This window comes from Nerophis ophidion, linkage group LG06, assembly GCF_033978795.1.
Source record: "Nerophis ophidion isolate RoL-2023_Sa linkage group LG06, RoL_Noph_v1.0, whole genome shotgun sequence".
NCBI lineage: Eukaryota > Metazoa > Chordata > Actinopteri > Syngnathiformes > Syngnathidae > Nerophis > Nerophis ophidion.
This window is the reverse complement of record NC_084616.1, coordinates 20,437,648-20,454,245: the sequence shown is the minus strand read 5'-3', so window position 1 is coordinate 20,454,245 and position 16,598 is coordinate 20,437,648. Positions and strand designations below refer to the sequence as shown.

Sequence of the window (16,598 nt, the reverse complement as noted above, 5' to 3'; positions counted from 1 at the left end):
TATTGTATTAATAAATGTTGCATATTGTATTTCAATGATTAAATGTTGCATATTGTATTATATTAAATGTTACGTATTGTATTATTAATAAATGTTGCGTGTTGTATTTGAATGATTAAATGTTTCATAGTATATATGAATAAAAAATGTTGTGTATTGTATTCTTATTAATTGTTGCATATTGTATTAATAACGGTTTTCTATTGTATTTTTATTAATAATTTTTCATATTGTATTAATAAATGTTGCATATTATATTTCAATGATTAAATGTTGCATATTGTATTATATTAAATGTTACGTATTGTATTATTAATAAATGTTGCGTGTTGTATTTTAATGATTAAATGTTGCATAGTATATATGAATAAAAAATGTGTATTGTATTCTTATTAATTGTTGCATATTGTATTATTAATAAATGTTGCGTATTGTATTTTAATGATTAAATGTTGCGTGTTGTATTTTTATAAAATTTTTTGCATATTGTATTAATAAATGTTGCATATTGTATTTCAATGATTAAATGTTGCATATTGTATTTTATTAAATGTTACGTATTGTATTAATAAATGTTGCGTGTTGTACTTGAATGATGAAATGTTGCATAATATATATTAATAAAAAATGTGTATTGTATTATTAATTGTTGCATATTGTATTATTAATACATGTTTATTGTATTTTAATGATTAAATGTTTCATATTGTATTTTATTAAATGTTGCGTATTGTATTAATAAATGTTGCGTGTTGTACTTGAATGATGAAATGTTGCATAATATATATTAATAAAAAATGTGTATTGTATTATTAATTGTTGCATATTGTATTATTAATACATGTTTATTGTATTTTAATGATTAAATGTTTCATATTGTATTTTATTAAATGTTGCGTGTTGTATTAATAAATGTTGCTTAGTTTTTTAATGATTAAATGTTGCATGTAGTATTTCTAATGAATGTTGCGTGTTGTATTTTAATGATTAAATGTTGCGTATTGTATTTTTATTAATAATGTTGCATATTGTATTAATAAATGTTTTGTATTGTATTTTAATGATTAAATGTTGTATATTGTATTATTAAATGTTGCGTATTGTATTTTATTAAATGTTGCATATGGTATTTCTAATGAATGTTGCGTATTGTATTTTAATGATTAAATGTGTGTTGTATTTTTACTAATAATGTTGCATATTAATAAATGTTGCGTCTTGTATTTTAATGATTAAATGTTGCATATTATATCATTAAATATTGCAGGTTGTATTAATAAATTCTGCATTTAGTATTTTAATGATTAAATGTTGCATATTATATCATTAAATGTTGCATATTGTATTAATAAATGCTGCCTATTGTATTTTAATGATTAAATGTTGCATAGTGTATATTTATTAAAAATTTTGCGTATTGTATTATCAAATGTTGCGTATTGTATTTGTATTAATGTTGCATATTGTATTAATAACTGTTGCGTATTGTATTTTATTAAATGTTTCATTTTGTATTAATAAATGTTGCGCATTGTATTTTTATTAATGTTGCATATTGTATTAATACCTGTTGCGTATTGTATTTTATTAAATGTTCCATTTTGTGTTATTAATAAATGTTGCATAATGTATTGTAATGATTAAATGTTGCATTTTTATTATTAATGTTGCATATTGTATTAATAAATGTTGCGTATTTTATTTTATTATTAGATCCTACTGTAATTTTACAAAGTTTCGTGAACAAACACAGCAGAACATTCAACTTATTTTGTTTATTGTTTGGCTTTTGGCTAGAACAGTGCAATGTCAAAGCAGCAACAACTAAAGCGACACACCCACACGCGCACGCACACTTATTGGTGGTGACAACTTTTCATACAATAAATAGTTTGGAAAAAGTGCAGCTCAGCAAGTTTTTAACTGGATACTGTATGTACAGTACAGACACTATATAGTATATGTACTGTATGTACAGTATGTACAGTGCAATATGTTGTCATTCAAGAGCAAGCATGTTTGTTACATCATTAACAATTTTACATTCATTTGAAGGCGCAATAGAAAACTTATTTTTCCAGTTTAAAACTGTTCAACAAAATGTGACAAATGAAAGTGGAAATGAACTAAAAGTGGCCTAGTGGTTAGAGTGTCTGCCCTGAGATCGGTAGGTCGTGAGTTCAAACCCCGGCCGAGTCATACCAAAGACTATAAAAAATGGGACCCATTACCTCCCCACTCAGCATCAAGGGTTGGAATTGGGGGTTATATCACCAAACATGATTCCCAGGCGCGGCCACTGCTGCTGCCCACTGCTCCCCTCACCTCCCAGGGGGTGATCAAGGGTGATGGGTCAAATGCAGAGAATAATTTCGCCACACCTCGTGTATGTGTGACAATCATTGGCACTTTTTAAAAGAAGAATCTTTCAATTCTTCTCATGCTACAACATCTTCTATAGGGATGCAATCAAAAACAGGTTTCTCTTCTGAGTCCTGGTCATCACAAAAACTGGTTCTCCTTTTGAGTTCTGCTTCTTGTTGAAAACAGGTTGAGGACTGGTTTTCTTTGAGGACTGGCTCTCATTTAGAAGTAGTTTTGGCTCTCATTAAGAACTTGTTTACTTTGAGGACTGTGTCTCATTTAGAACTAGTTCTGGCTCTCATTAAGAACCCGTTTTCTTTGAGGACTGGCTCTCATTTAGAACTAGTTCTGGCTCTCATTAAGAACTAGTTTTCTTTGAGGACTGGCTCTCTCTGAGGACTAGTTCTTATTAAGAACTGTTTCTCTTTGAGGAATGGTTATTGTTAAGAACTGCTTCTTTTCAAGAACTGAACGTGTCAGCCTGCGTTCCAAATCATTTGTCTGGCAAATCATCTAAAATCATTGTGGAATATTGAAGAAAAAGGAAAAAAATATATCGTATTTTCCAGACTAAAAACCGCCACTTTTGTCATCGCTTTGAATCCTGCGGCTTATAAAACGGTGCGGCTAATTAATGGATTTTTCTTTGCTCAAAGCCATATTGTTTTGTATTCATATTACACCAACAAGAGATACTGAATGGGTATGTTATTGTTTGTGTTATGGCACCATCATTTGGACGAGCTCACTGCAGGTGCTGCGGGTTTCGTGCCTTCACCCGGAAGCGTAAGTGCCTGTTTGTCCGCGGCATTTCTGCTCATAACGATTCTTTATTCATCCTTCGGTAAGTTTTGCAATATAACTAAAACAATTCTTGCTTACTAGTGCGTCCCATGTGTGATGTCTGTAGGAGTGTTTTCATGCATAATTGTACGTGCTATAGTAATCAAGCTACGGTCGTTAGCATTAGCTGATATGCGAACATATTTACGAGTGTCTGTTAGTATTAACTAAACGGCATTCTTTTTGTATATTTTCATTTACACAAATTTTTCAGTAAATCCACCAAAACGTCATCATGGAGTTATTGAGTCTGTTTACCTGATTTGGAGAGCTAACTTGCGCAGCTAGTGGGTCCATGATGATGACTTCTGTTTTGTTTGATCAGCCGTTTTACTGCCGTGTTACAGACACTGTTAGGAAACAATTAAGGTATGCAAATAAACATTTACAGAATATTTCTATGTAAATAACCAATATATCTGCGTCTTGTAGTTCGGTGCGGCTAATATACGTAAACATATTTTATTCTTTTAAAATTTTGTGGGTGTGGCTTAAACACCGGTGCGCTCCATAGTCTGGAAAATACAGTAAAGGATGTCCTGTTGTTTTGAAAGCGGATATTTTGCAATCATCTCGGATCAAATGTTTCTAAAACGTCTTCCAGTTTGAATATCAAGCGTGAAGAACGTGTCATCAGATGTAATCCAAACATACGCGCGAGTTCAGACAAATTTACGGAATTTGTCGTCCTCTTGGGGCTGAGGTCCGTAGTCTTCTTCCTCCTAGCAATGTTGGGCCGACAGGATCAGCAAACTTACTGTGAACGCAAAACAGTACATTTGCGTTAAATCCACTGTTAAAGAGGAGCAGGATAACATTTATAAAGGGGTCATATTATATCAAACCAACTTTTCCTGCATTTTTTTATTCATTTGAGACACGCATAAGTGCTGAAAATGTGCACTCAAACCATGGAGATGTTCATAAAAACTATGTTGTCTTGTTTGAGATTTGCCACGTCAGCAGATATCTTCAGACACAATCGACAGGAATAAAACATACAAAAAAATAGTAAAAATTTGTAATCAAAATTTTGATTTGAAGTTGTAAATGTCTTATTGTTTGTTATTGTGAGTGGGGTCATTTTGGATCCCTAAGGCCTTTAGTGTGATTTAAAAAAAACTGTCATTGCTCAAGATATAATAATGAATTTAAAATCAATGATATGAATTAATGAACTATTTAAGGCTCCAATTACTTCACATCGCATATTCCACTTTAAATATATGTTTTTGGGAAAAGACTGATATTTTTTTTGTTTGTCATAAAAACACTTTTTTTTATTATAAATGGATGGATGGATGGATGGATGAATATATATATATATAGATATATATATATATATATATATATATATATGACAAAAGGGCATTAAACAAACAAAACTATGATAAAAAAATAAATCCATCCATCCATCTTCTTCCGCTTTTACGAGGTTGGGTCGCGGGGGCAGCAGCCTAAGCATGAAAGCTCAGACTTCCCTCTCCCCAACCACCTCGTCCAGCTCCTCCCGGGGGAACCCAAAGCAAACATATAATTGACAAATCTGAAGGTGAGCTACAAATATAAACGTTGAAAGTAAACAAAAATAAAATCATGTCTGACTTGTTTTTTTTAACACATTTAAGAGTGGGACCCTTTTGGGTCCCTGAGAATGTTAATGTGATTTATTTTTTAAACTGTCATTGTTTAAAAATAATTAATTTATAATTGTTGTTATGAATTTTTGACCTATTTAAGCTCCAATTACTTCACATCGAATATTCCACTTTAAAATATGTTTTTGGGAAAAGACTGATATTTTTTCGTTTGCCATAAAAAGACATATTTTTTATACAACAAAAAGGCATTAAACAAAAAAAACATATAATTGACATAGCTAGAGTTGATCTAGAAATTTAAGCGCTGAAAGTAAAAGAAAATCCTGTATCACTTATTTTTAACATATTTAAGAGTGCAACATTTTTGGGTCCCTTAGAATGTTAGTGTGAATTTTTTAAACTGTCATTGTTTAAAAAATATTTGTTATGATTTATTGAAGTATTTAAGGCCCCAATTACTTCACATCGAATATTCCACTTTAAAAATATGTTTTTGGGAAACAAAAATAAAAAATTTGGTTGCCATAAAAATACAAATCGTTTTTATTTAACAAAAGGGCATTAAAGAAAGAAAAAAATAAAAAAAATATATAATTGACATATCTAAAGTTGATCTACAGATTTAAGCGCTGAAAGTAAAAGAAAATCATGTATGACTTATTTTAACACATTTAAGAGTGCAATCCTTTTGGGTCCCTGAGAATGTTAGTAAGATTTTTTTTTAACTGTCATTGTTTAAAAAATAATTAATTAAAATCATTGTTTTTATGAGACCCTTGTGATTTAGGGCTATGTAAATAAACATTGATTGATTGATTGATTATGAATTATTGAAGTATATAAGGCCCCAATTACTTCACGTCGAATATTACACTTTAAAATGTTTTTTGGAAAAGACAGATTTTTTTTTTGTTTGCCATAAAAAATAATGATCTTTTTATACATATACATAAATATGTATATGTATATATATATATATACACATATATGTAAATATATATATATATATACATACATACATACATATATATATATATACACATATACATTTGTGTATATATATATATATATATATATATATATATACATACATATATATATATACACACATATACATTTGTGTGTGTGTATATATATATATATATATATATATATATATAAATAAATAAAAGGGCATACATACAAACAAACAAACAAAACAATAATTAAAAAAAATTGACAAATCTGAAGTTGATCTCAAAATGTAAGCGGTGAAAGTAAACAAAAACAAAATCAGGTTTGACTTATTTCTAACACATTTAAAAGTGGGACCCTTTTGGATCCCTGAGAATATTTCTGTGCTTTTTTTTAATTGCCATTGTTTCAAAAAGAATTAGCTAAAATCGTTGTTGTTATGAATTATTGAACTATTTAAAGCTTAGATTACTTCAAATCAAATATTCCACTTTGAAATATTTTTTGGGATGCCCCCAAAAAAACCCTAACCCTTAAAAAAAAAGAAAAAGAAAAAAAAAATTGAAATTATGACTAAAAAGGCATTAAACAAAACATTTCAAAAATCATAAAACACATTATAAACAAATAGATCTAAAAATGATGTAGAGAAGTGGTTCTCAGGCTTTTTTCACCAAGTACAACTTAGAAAACACACAGCAATTTGAACAATAACACAGTGTTTGATATAGGTCAATAAAACACTGTGCTCTAATTATTCAAATAAAAAGTATCTGCATATAAAAGTTAAATAAACATTGTGATTGTCAGAAGTCATGCCATTGCAATGTTTAAATTCACTGTGAAAGAGGAGCAGGATAACTTTTAAAGGGGTCATATATCAATCCAACAGTTCTTGCATGTTTTCATGCATTTGGGACGCCCACAAGTGCTGAAAATGTGCACTCAAACCATGGAGATGTTCATAAAAACTATGTTGTCTTGTTTGAGAATTGCCCCGCCAGCAGATATCTCCATACACAATCGAAATCTGCGCTACGTTGATTTATTTTTCAGCAGCAGTTGTAGTCCGGGCCAAAATATGAAAATGTTTATTGCTTGTATTTACCAGCAGAGGTCACATCTTCCATCTTCATCTGAACTAGTAAGAAACGCCTTCTTCACTTTTTTGTTTGGCGAAAATGTACTGACTTGGAATATCGGAGAATGAACGAAGCTAAGAAACCCGCCTCGGTCCGACAGTAATTATACAGAAGGATTACACAAAACTACTTTTCATCACCTACTACAAAAGTAGTACGTTGCGGGTCTTTGCGTTTTTGTTTTTCACATACAGTTCAGCCAAGTGTTGACGACTGGGCACATTTCTCGCTAAATCTAGAATCTTTCCAACTCCTCTTAGTGACTTTCTTTCTCAAAAGCAGCCAGTGACACATCTAGCAACTTTTTTGGGGGGGAATGTTTGGAGACACGAAAGCGCATAGCACTCTATTTTCAACGTACAAGCGGCAGATGAGCCTTTCCTACCAGGCGGTCCTCTGTCTACTGAATGTCGGCCCTTTAACAGCTTGTACAAAAAAAACAATGGTTGTACTTTTAAGTGCAATGACAGTAAAGTCCATTCCATTCTCGTCAGAGCAGAGAGGAGACGCACACCCGCTCTGTGCAAGGCTGTCACTGTTTCTGCAGTGGTCGAGATGTAAATGTATTGTGATGCTTCAATAATAAACAAACCTATCGTTCATTTCAATGAGCCAGTCACTAGATTTGGTTTGTTTGCAAACAGCTCAACTCTTCAGTCTTACTAACATTTAACAAAGTACAACAGATACAAATACAACTAAACTAAGAATCAACTAAATAAAATTAATCATAATTTCTATTTTTTAACTCACAACTCTTTTTTGTAAGTTTATGGACGGCAATGCCTTGAAATTGATAGTTCTACTATTTGATAATACAGGAACCACCTATTTTTTTATTTGTCTCATTAAAAAAATAGAAAACATTGTTCTGACATGATAGATTACATTTTCCTTTCACTATGCAAAGCTTACATCTGCATCGAATTTTGATGTCTTAAAGGCCTACTGAAACCCACTACAACGATGACATATTAACATTGCAACACATGCCAATACGGCCTTTTTAGTTGACTAAATTGCAATTTTAAATTTCCCGGGAGTTTTTTCTTGAAAACGTCGCGTAATGACGTGTACGCTTGACGTCACGGGCTGTTAGGAATATGAGCGCTGCGCACACACACAGCTAAAAATCTTCTGCTTTAACGGCATAATTACAAAGTATGTTGGAGATCTGTGTTGCTGAATCTTTTGCAATTTGTTCAATTAATATTGGAGGAGTCAAAGTAGAAAGATGGAGTTGGGAAGCTTTAGCCTTTAGCCACACAAACACACGCTGATTCCTTGTTTAAAATTCACGGAGGTGAAACTTTACTATGGATCCCAACCGAATGTCAACCCGTAGGTTTCGGTGAGAAAATTGTGGTTAAAAAGTCGCTTCTTACCGGATATCAGCTGAGCTTGTGCCGCCTCATAAAGCTGCCGTCGACTTCCCTGAGACACTGCGCGTACACTTCCGAAAATAAGGTACTGTTAAACTCACTAAAACACTAAGATAAGGGATTTCCCAGAATTATCCTAGTAAATGTCTCTAAAAACATATTAATCCGTCTCAATGCAATCGCGTTTTTTTTTAATTTTTTTAAGTCCGTCGCTATCAATATCCTCAAACACGAATCTTTCATTCTCGCTCAAATTAATGGGGAAATTGTCGTTTTCTTGGTCCGAATAGCTGTTTTTGTTGGAGGCTCCCATTAAAATCAATGTGAATATGTGAGGAGCCATCAACATGTGACATCATCATCTGCGACTTCCAGTAGAGGCAGGGCTTTTCTCTTAGCACCGAAAGTTGCAAACTTTATCGTGGATGTTCTCTACTAAATCCTTTCAGCAAAAATATGGCAATATCGCGAAATGATCAAGTATGACACATAGAATGGACCTGCTATCCCCGTTTGAATAAGAAAATCTCATTTCAGTAGGCCTTTAAATTAAAAGTATTGTTAGTGAATCGTATCGTAACCCATGTATCGAGATTCGTATCGGATTTACCATGAATTGATTAACGTGGACCCATATTCGGGTGCTACCTTTTAGTGGTAATTTGTACGGAATATGTACTGTACTGTGCAATCTACTAATAAAAGTCTCAATCAATTAATCAATGGCCATTTAAGGCAAAGATGCAAACCCCTACGAGCTACGTTTTTAAGCATAGCGCCACGTTTATCGTTAGTTTTACAGCCAAAATACATCCATTCCCCCTTTTATGTCTCCACCCTGTTCCTGCTTGCAAGTGCTCTGTGTGTGTGTTGATGTGCGACATGCGGATGAACAAAAAAAAAAAAAATGACCGTTTTTTTTTTTAATGCCTTATAGTACCTTTTTTTGATTCATTAGTACCGCAGTACTTTTTCCGTACAATCCCAGTTCAAACTTATATTAGTCAAAACGAAAGTGAAGCGCTAAACTAATATGACCCGTTCAAAGCAAATATCCAACAGAATGCTAAACAATTCAGGACAATATTTAAAAGGATGTTCACGTATCAAAAATGACATGATATCAATATCCAGGAGTTATTGCATGTTCATTTGGAATAAACAAGTTGTTCGCACCTAGCTCCTTACGGACAGCACCACTCCCTCATCTGCGGTAGCGACGCTGTTGGAGCGACCCTTTCTATAGCTGCAATCCATAAACAGCAATCAACATTGGCGTGAACGCACCAGCACGCAGAAAAGGAAAACAAAGAGCAGCCGGACAGACGAAACGCAAACACAAGTTTGTCATTCCTTCCATTACCATTCAGAAGCGAAGGAAAGATGCGGAGGTAGCAGAAAGATGAAAACACGGTTTTACACACACACACACACACACACACACACACACACACACACACACACACACACACACACCTTTGGCTCAGCAGCTTGCAGTTGTACATTTCTCAAAGGGCTGTGGCAATACAACTTTTTCACTTTCAATACTGACATTGGAGCCGCGAGTGTTGGCCGATACCTACATTGATCCGATCCGATATCAGCAGGAATCATACATACTAGTATTATTTACTAGTGTGAAGTGTTAGAAAAAGTTTGATCAAGTGAAATTTGTCAGGAGAATAATGGTAGCTACAGTATAAAAAGCACTAATCTATTATGAACCGTCTGGAATGGACTTATGCTGTCTTTAAATTGAAGTGGAGTTGTAAATGTTTCTTTAACAACACCTAGTGGTTACAACAATTCATGTGTGACGCAGTAAGTTCAATGATGCGGAGTAATATGCAACTATAATTATTTGATACTTGTTTGTATTGACAAATGTGCTGTTTGATTGTTCATTAAATTACAAGCTTGTGTGTTTAGCTGTTGTGTAGCTGCTATCTCTCAGTAGACTAAAGCCTAGCATGTTTACTTTTTGTCAATGACTTAACTGTAAGGATGTACGATACTACAAGACGAGGGAATCTTTTGTGGGCACGTCAAGATTCCATTATGACTCAAGAGCTACGATGCGATTAAAATTTATTAATACAATTTTAGATTTATTTTGTGTCACTCAATAAGCGATTATCACTAGCAACTTTTAAAAACAGTACATTTGTAATTAACAGTTAAATGTATTCCCAATAAATGTATTAAATACATGGAACTGTGTGCAAAACTGGAACATAAGTGCGCTACAATAAAGAAGCTGGTTGGATTTATCAGTCAAGTGGCTCACTGCAGTCAGCCAAATTTTGGAACTGTCTGCAGTACTTTATTTACAATAAATTAAACGATTATCAACGTTTACGCGTCGATTTTATAATTGTGCATGTGCGAATTGCGATTTATCTAAAAATCGATCAAAAGTTTCTTCACACTTAAATTTTGATAAAACTGTGTGATTTATTTTAATATCCACTAATTTTCTTAAATAAACAAATGACAGAAAAATATGCCGATGAGCTAGCACATTACATACTTACCTAGGCGTAACAAAAACTAGTTCCCACCAATTGTGTTTGATTTCAAAATTATCCTAATGGTTTAGTTACTTTGCACTCGGGTCCTATTCGTTATATACATTATCTCAAATAACTCAAGAATCAAAAGTATTGATATCTTGACTTGAGATAAGAGCATATCAATATTTCAGTATCGATCTGCACATCGCTAGTTAACTGGCTGTCATCTTTTCACAAATAAACACTGCTTGTACCGCACATGATAGCAAACATATGACATACTGGGTTTTTTTGCTGATATCGGATCGGGACACTCGTAGTCTCCCAAAAGACTTGTACATGTGGACTAGCCTAGAAGTCTAAGCAAGCATCTGCGCCTCAGTATGTTCCTAACTGTATTCCATAACCCGTGAAATGTGTAACTCCAACAGAAAAGCTACAGATCAGCATTCCCTTCCCAAGAAAACTTTGACTCCAACACTTCCTACAAAAAGTAGGAGTTTGGAACATCAAACTTGTAACAAAAGTACCCTTAATCAAGAGATCGACCGATATGTTTTTTTCATGGCCGATACGGATTAGCAATGAAAACGATAATTGATATTTGGAGCCGATATTCATTTGCAGTAAAAGTAATTGAAACATGAATAGTTATGTCAGTAAAACAGCTGGAAAAGCCCTCGTGTTTTTTTTTTTAACAAAATGTCTTTTATGCAGCGCAAATGTTTATTTTATCAATAAAAAAAATCAAAAACTTTAATTATGTGTGTCTAAGACAACATTTTATTCCAAAATATGGAAAATCTCCTGGGAAAATTGGTCAAAATATGATATTTCTCTTCATCACAATACCTTATCTACTCTATTTATATATAACCTTTTATAACACTTTATGGATTGTTACATTGTAAGGTTTCCTTCTGAAATATTGTGAACATTTAAATAAAAACAATTCTGGGCTCCTTCATGTAGATAACTTCTTCCTGGATGTTACAGAAAGAATTAAAATGTGTGAGCTGCTGCCTGCTATTCTTTACTTATATAATAATCTAATATTTGTCAATTGGCAGAGATGTATTTATTATCTGCCGTCCTTATATGGAGGTTAATTTGTGTTTTTAATACAAATGCTTTTCTTTTTATACTGAATTTGTGTAACTGAATTTTTTGCGTTTGAATTTTGTGAACCAAATTTTTTTTACATATAATTTTCTTAAAACAAAAAAAACATCAGCAAAACGTGTGCTTACATTTTTTTACAAAATTCTTTTTTTTCAATTTCAGTGTAAAAAATAAAAATAAAATAAAAAAACTTATGTGTATAAAAAAATTCAATATTCAGCCTAAAAAATCCAGTTGGAAAAAATTGAGTGTAAAATAATAACCAAAAATTTGCTGCTTCACTTCCGGTAAATTAAGATTGAAGCAATCGATCAAATGAGGCGTCAAGTTTGAAGTCATGTGACATGGGTCTTACAAAACAGCAGAAAAATGGAAGTTAACTTGGTTACCTTGTCATAATGCAACATAGTTAACATTTCAATAATGCTGGCTGTAAAACTTATTTTTACAATTAATTTTAAAATATTGAATTTTTAAATACACGCATTTTGGTAACATTTTGTTTTCAATTAAATCGTCAGCATAATTTGATGTAAAAAAATTAAGTTCACAAAATTCAAACGCAAAGAAAACAAATTCAGTGTCCAAAAATAACTTTTGCAATAAAGACAACAATTAACCTCCATATCCTTATATCCATCTATCTCTGTCGCGTTCTTACGCTGAATGAATGACAAAAACTGGAATTCCTAAGGGGGGAAAAATTTAGGTTTTGACAGGTAAGCAGAAGAGACGTATGGTGGGCGATGCAGTGAAAAAAAGGCAGGGAAAACTACTGCACTAATGATTTATTTCCTAAATTCTGGTATTGCATGTGTACATATTGTGTCTGCTGATGTAGTTATATCAAAAAAATACTGTAGTAAATATAGTTATATATAATAAAATTCATTAAATAAATAAATATATTTATATTTACAGGCCTTGAATTTAAATGTTTTAAGGTCAAGGAATGTGTCCCATGAAGGTTTTTTAAAGTAATACCTTTGGGACATTAAAAAAAAAAAACATGTAAACCCCCCCCCTAAAAACAACCTGGTGTTTACTTTTTGATATCAAAATAAAACACAAAGCAGTTTGGGTAATGAAGATGAAAAGTGTAATAAACCAGCTGTGTTCTTCACTTAGTTCAGTACAAAAGTTTGGCCAACAAAAATAAAGAGTGACACCTCTCACATCGAATACACAATCTTCACAGCCTTTGTTCAGTTCAACACTGATAGACTTTGCAGTTAAATAAAGGACAAGTGAACATGCCAGTCAACAAAGTAAATACTTTATAAACAAGTTGTGACAGCCTACTGCAAAACATTAAATAGCTTTCTCCTGCGCTGTATAAATTTTGTGTTGGTGCAAGTGTCTCCAATATTGTCCACACAGGTCGCAATCTAAACACAAGAGTGGGCTCTTACACGAACAGTGGGAAGCGAGGGGAAAATGACGTTAAACCAAACGCTTGGCTCCGTTTACTCCGAGGGGAAATCTCCCGAGCAAAGTCCGTGTCTGTAGTCCGCCATGATTATCAAACCAAACGACACTAGTGCCAATGCGCCTGACTTCGTGTTGCCTGAAATGCACTGATAAATGACGTTTTTTTCTGTAATTAAAACAATTAGGACGGTATTACTAACAGTCTGGACTTTTATCGCAAATTATCATTATACCGTTTACTGTTAGATCCTTCGTCCATTAACAAGTAAAAAGTCAGTTCGTGCCGCGGATGTTGGTCTATTTTTTTAGGGCTTACGGCAAATGACGAGGGAGGTCGCGGCTTTTGCCGCAGTTGCTGTGGTTAAATTCAAGCCCTGTATTTCTATAATCTACTAGTAAATAATGGCGGCGATAATCGGTCGATCTCTACCTTGAACCCAGCACAGTACACAACAACATCACCATGTAATCTTCCAACTAAGAAGCATCAAGGTGTGAGCAGTAAAGTTGCGGCGGAGAGGATAAAGTTGTAAAAAACTCCAGTTGAAGAAGAAGAAGAAGAAAAGCTCCTGAAGGTGTTAGTCGGCAAAGTGCACTCAACAAATCACTTTACCCAAGTTTGTTCTCTTTGTTGATGAATGCTCCTCGGAAGTGATAGCATGCAGCAATAACCACCGTGAGCACAATGATGACTATGGCCAGCAGGGAGAAAACAAAAGTTGACCAAATGACAAGACCATAAATGAAAATTTAAAACAATAACCATCACAATAAACCATCATCAGTCAAAGTCCATGTGAATATTTCTCCTCAATACATAAATGACAGGACATGCTTTTATTCTGGCGGTGTCCACGAGTCTACAGGTAAAATGTAACTACAGGTGGTCCTCGTTCTATGGCGTTTTCATGGTTATGAGCGTTTCATCGTGAAGAAAAAGAAAAGGTGAATCAGTTACACGGGTTTTACACTTCTAAGTATCATTTACAAGTATGCATTAATTTAAGTTTGTATTAGGTGTGTTGCCGTAGTCAGGAAATAGTCTTTGGCATTAAGTTAAATGTTCCAGTCTTGTCTGGTGTTGACTCCTACAAAGTGTTTGTACTCCAAGTATTATACTTATTACACACCATCTGATTTTAACATGAATCTTAGTTGTAGTTTTTATAACCGAAATGTGGAGGTGTTAAAATCGCCATGTATAATCGCTGATACTAATCAGTAGCATATATATGCCAAAATCCAACGTAAACTAGAGTCCAGCTAGCACATTTTGAAAAGTGGAGCCTTATTTTGGAGTGCTTTCTATCTTTGTTAGCATGGAAAATGACATTACTTAGAGGAAGTCCGCTACAAATACGCCTGTTTGCCTAAGTGGTTGAGTCAGTGCCGAGTCTACAACAAAAGTATCCAAATATGGTACTGTTTGATTTTTTCATAAGTTTATACCCTTTAGTACAGAACTTAGTACCCATCCAGAATGACAAATGCTCCACTAATAGGACGGTATGTGGCTTTCAGTGTGAAAACAACCACAAGAATAAAACTAAAGAGTTGTTTTGTCTTTTTTACGGTTTAATGTCATACTTTGTTAATGTATTTTATGTCCTTTATGTTTCCTGCCAGTGACTTATTAATTTAAAGTTGGAACGGAGCTCGTTTAAAACCTGAGGACCTCCTGCTGTAGTGTTGTGCAAAATGTGGGCTACCTTTTAAAAAGAAGGTGTATGCTTATGATTATGCTAGCATGATTTAAAAAAGATCATTAAAAGCCGTAAATGCAACATAATATATTATAAATATACATATATTTATATATACATGTATCACCAATGAAGTTAATACCTACCTATAAGAGCGATACCCACAGGCTTCCACAAGCTGTCCCCACCATTTCCTGAAACAAAGACTTGCGTTAGGTGTGTGGAATTACATTTATCTTTTATTGTCTTACGTTTAAATGATACTAACCAACACTGTCATTTGGTGCATCGGAGGCGAAAATTGATCAGTAATAAAAGTGACAACAGGCGTCAACGCTAAAAAATTAAATATAGAGTATTGAATAAAATGCTTGTTTTGACAGTAGTGCTGGAATTCAGATGATCTTAATGAAGAAAATACAATAGAATCATCTGGATTTTGTATTTTCTGCCAAAATACTCAAAATTGTACCTTTTGGTGTTGGGGTGGTTGGTGATGACGGTGTCTTCTTGTCAGAAGGTGTCATGGTCGTTTGTTTTGCTGTTAGGGACAACATGTAGTATGTATTAGGAATGTACAAGTAGTATAAGTTTATATACGTAGTGTTAGTACATACACTTATAAATGTACCGTTTATACAAGTAGTAATAGTGCATACGTGTGTGAATGTACAGTTTATACAAGTATTAGTGCATAGGTGTACAGTGTACAGGAATTTTCTAAATGGGGGTCCCTGGGACCCCATTTAGAAAATTCCTGATCATTAAGTCATAAAAATGGGGTCCTACAGTACATTTTTGGGGTCCCACTTTTTTGTAACTATTTTGAAAATAAATTATAAATGTATGCATTATCTGGTTATATCTCATAAAGGTTGTCATAAACGTTAATTCATTAAAAAAAATAATCCAAAAAGAAAACATTTTTTTGCATATGTAAATGTTTTCAGTTATAAACATTTATTCACATTCTTCTTTCCTTCATGGATCTTAACTCTACCGCTTGCGGTATTTTTTCCATATTTTCATTTAATAAGTTGTAGGTGTAATTATTTCAATATAAAAGTGTAAAAAGTTTTTTGCCCCAGTCATGAAATTATGATAATTGTGTGCAATGGCATACATGCATATGACACATTTAATTGATTACTCTCACCTGTATGTAGATCAGTCGTTTAAAAACCACCACATCTACACTTTCATGGCAAATAATGTCAACAAACTTGGAATTTGGCAAGTTAGTTTCAATGTCATGTAATACAGTGGCACTCAATGCCTCCAGCATTTCATCAGCGGCTTGGTGATGGCCATAAGATGTGTGTTCCTCTTTAAGAAGGCGCTGTGTGGGTTGAGTGACATGTGTAAGTAAGTGGGCAAGTTAGGAGGGGGAGCGCTAAGTGGAGTATTAATAGCATGGTGGATGTACGCTTGGCCTTGTGGAAAAAATAAATAAAGAGCTGTAACAAATCGACCGCCTTGTCATTCCGACCAAAGAGCGCAACTGTGGGGAACCACTGGCGTCATGTAGGGAACGTCTCCCCCG

At 33.5% G+C, this 16,598-nt stretch overlaps 1 protein-coding gene across 4 annotated transcripts in view; it reads right to left on the bottom strand.

The window, feature by feature from the left end:
- Positions 1 to 1,760: 1,760 nt before the first annotated feature.
- Positions 1,761 to 16,598, bottom strand: part of LOC133554350 (C4b-binding protein alpha chain-like) — a 43,286-nt gene continuing 28,448 nt past the window's right edge. For 3 of the 4 annotated variants that reach the window (XM_061902966.1, XM_061902965.1, XM_061902964.1), the window contains exons 8-12: positions 15,528 to 15,596; positions 15,202 to 15,249; positions 13,966 to 14,044; positions 9,463 to 9,532; positions 1,761 to 3,964 (exon numbers count right to left, since the gene is read on the bottom strand). In XM_061902966.1, the coding sequence (XP_061758950.1) occupies positions 9,463 to 9,532; positions 13,966 to 14,044; positions 15,202 to 15,249; positions 15,528 to 15,596 (266 nt within the window). In that variant the 3' untranslated portion in view covers positions 1,761 to 3,964. The remainder of the gene's footprint in view (positions 3,965 to 9,462; positions 9,533 to 13,965; positions 14,045 to 15,201; positions 15,250 to 15,527; positions 15,597 to 16,598) is intronic. The other variant, XM_061902967.1, reaches the window with a different exon arrangement.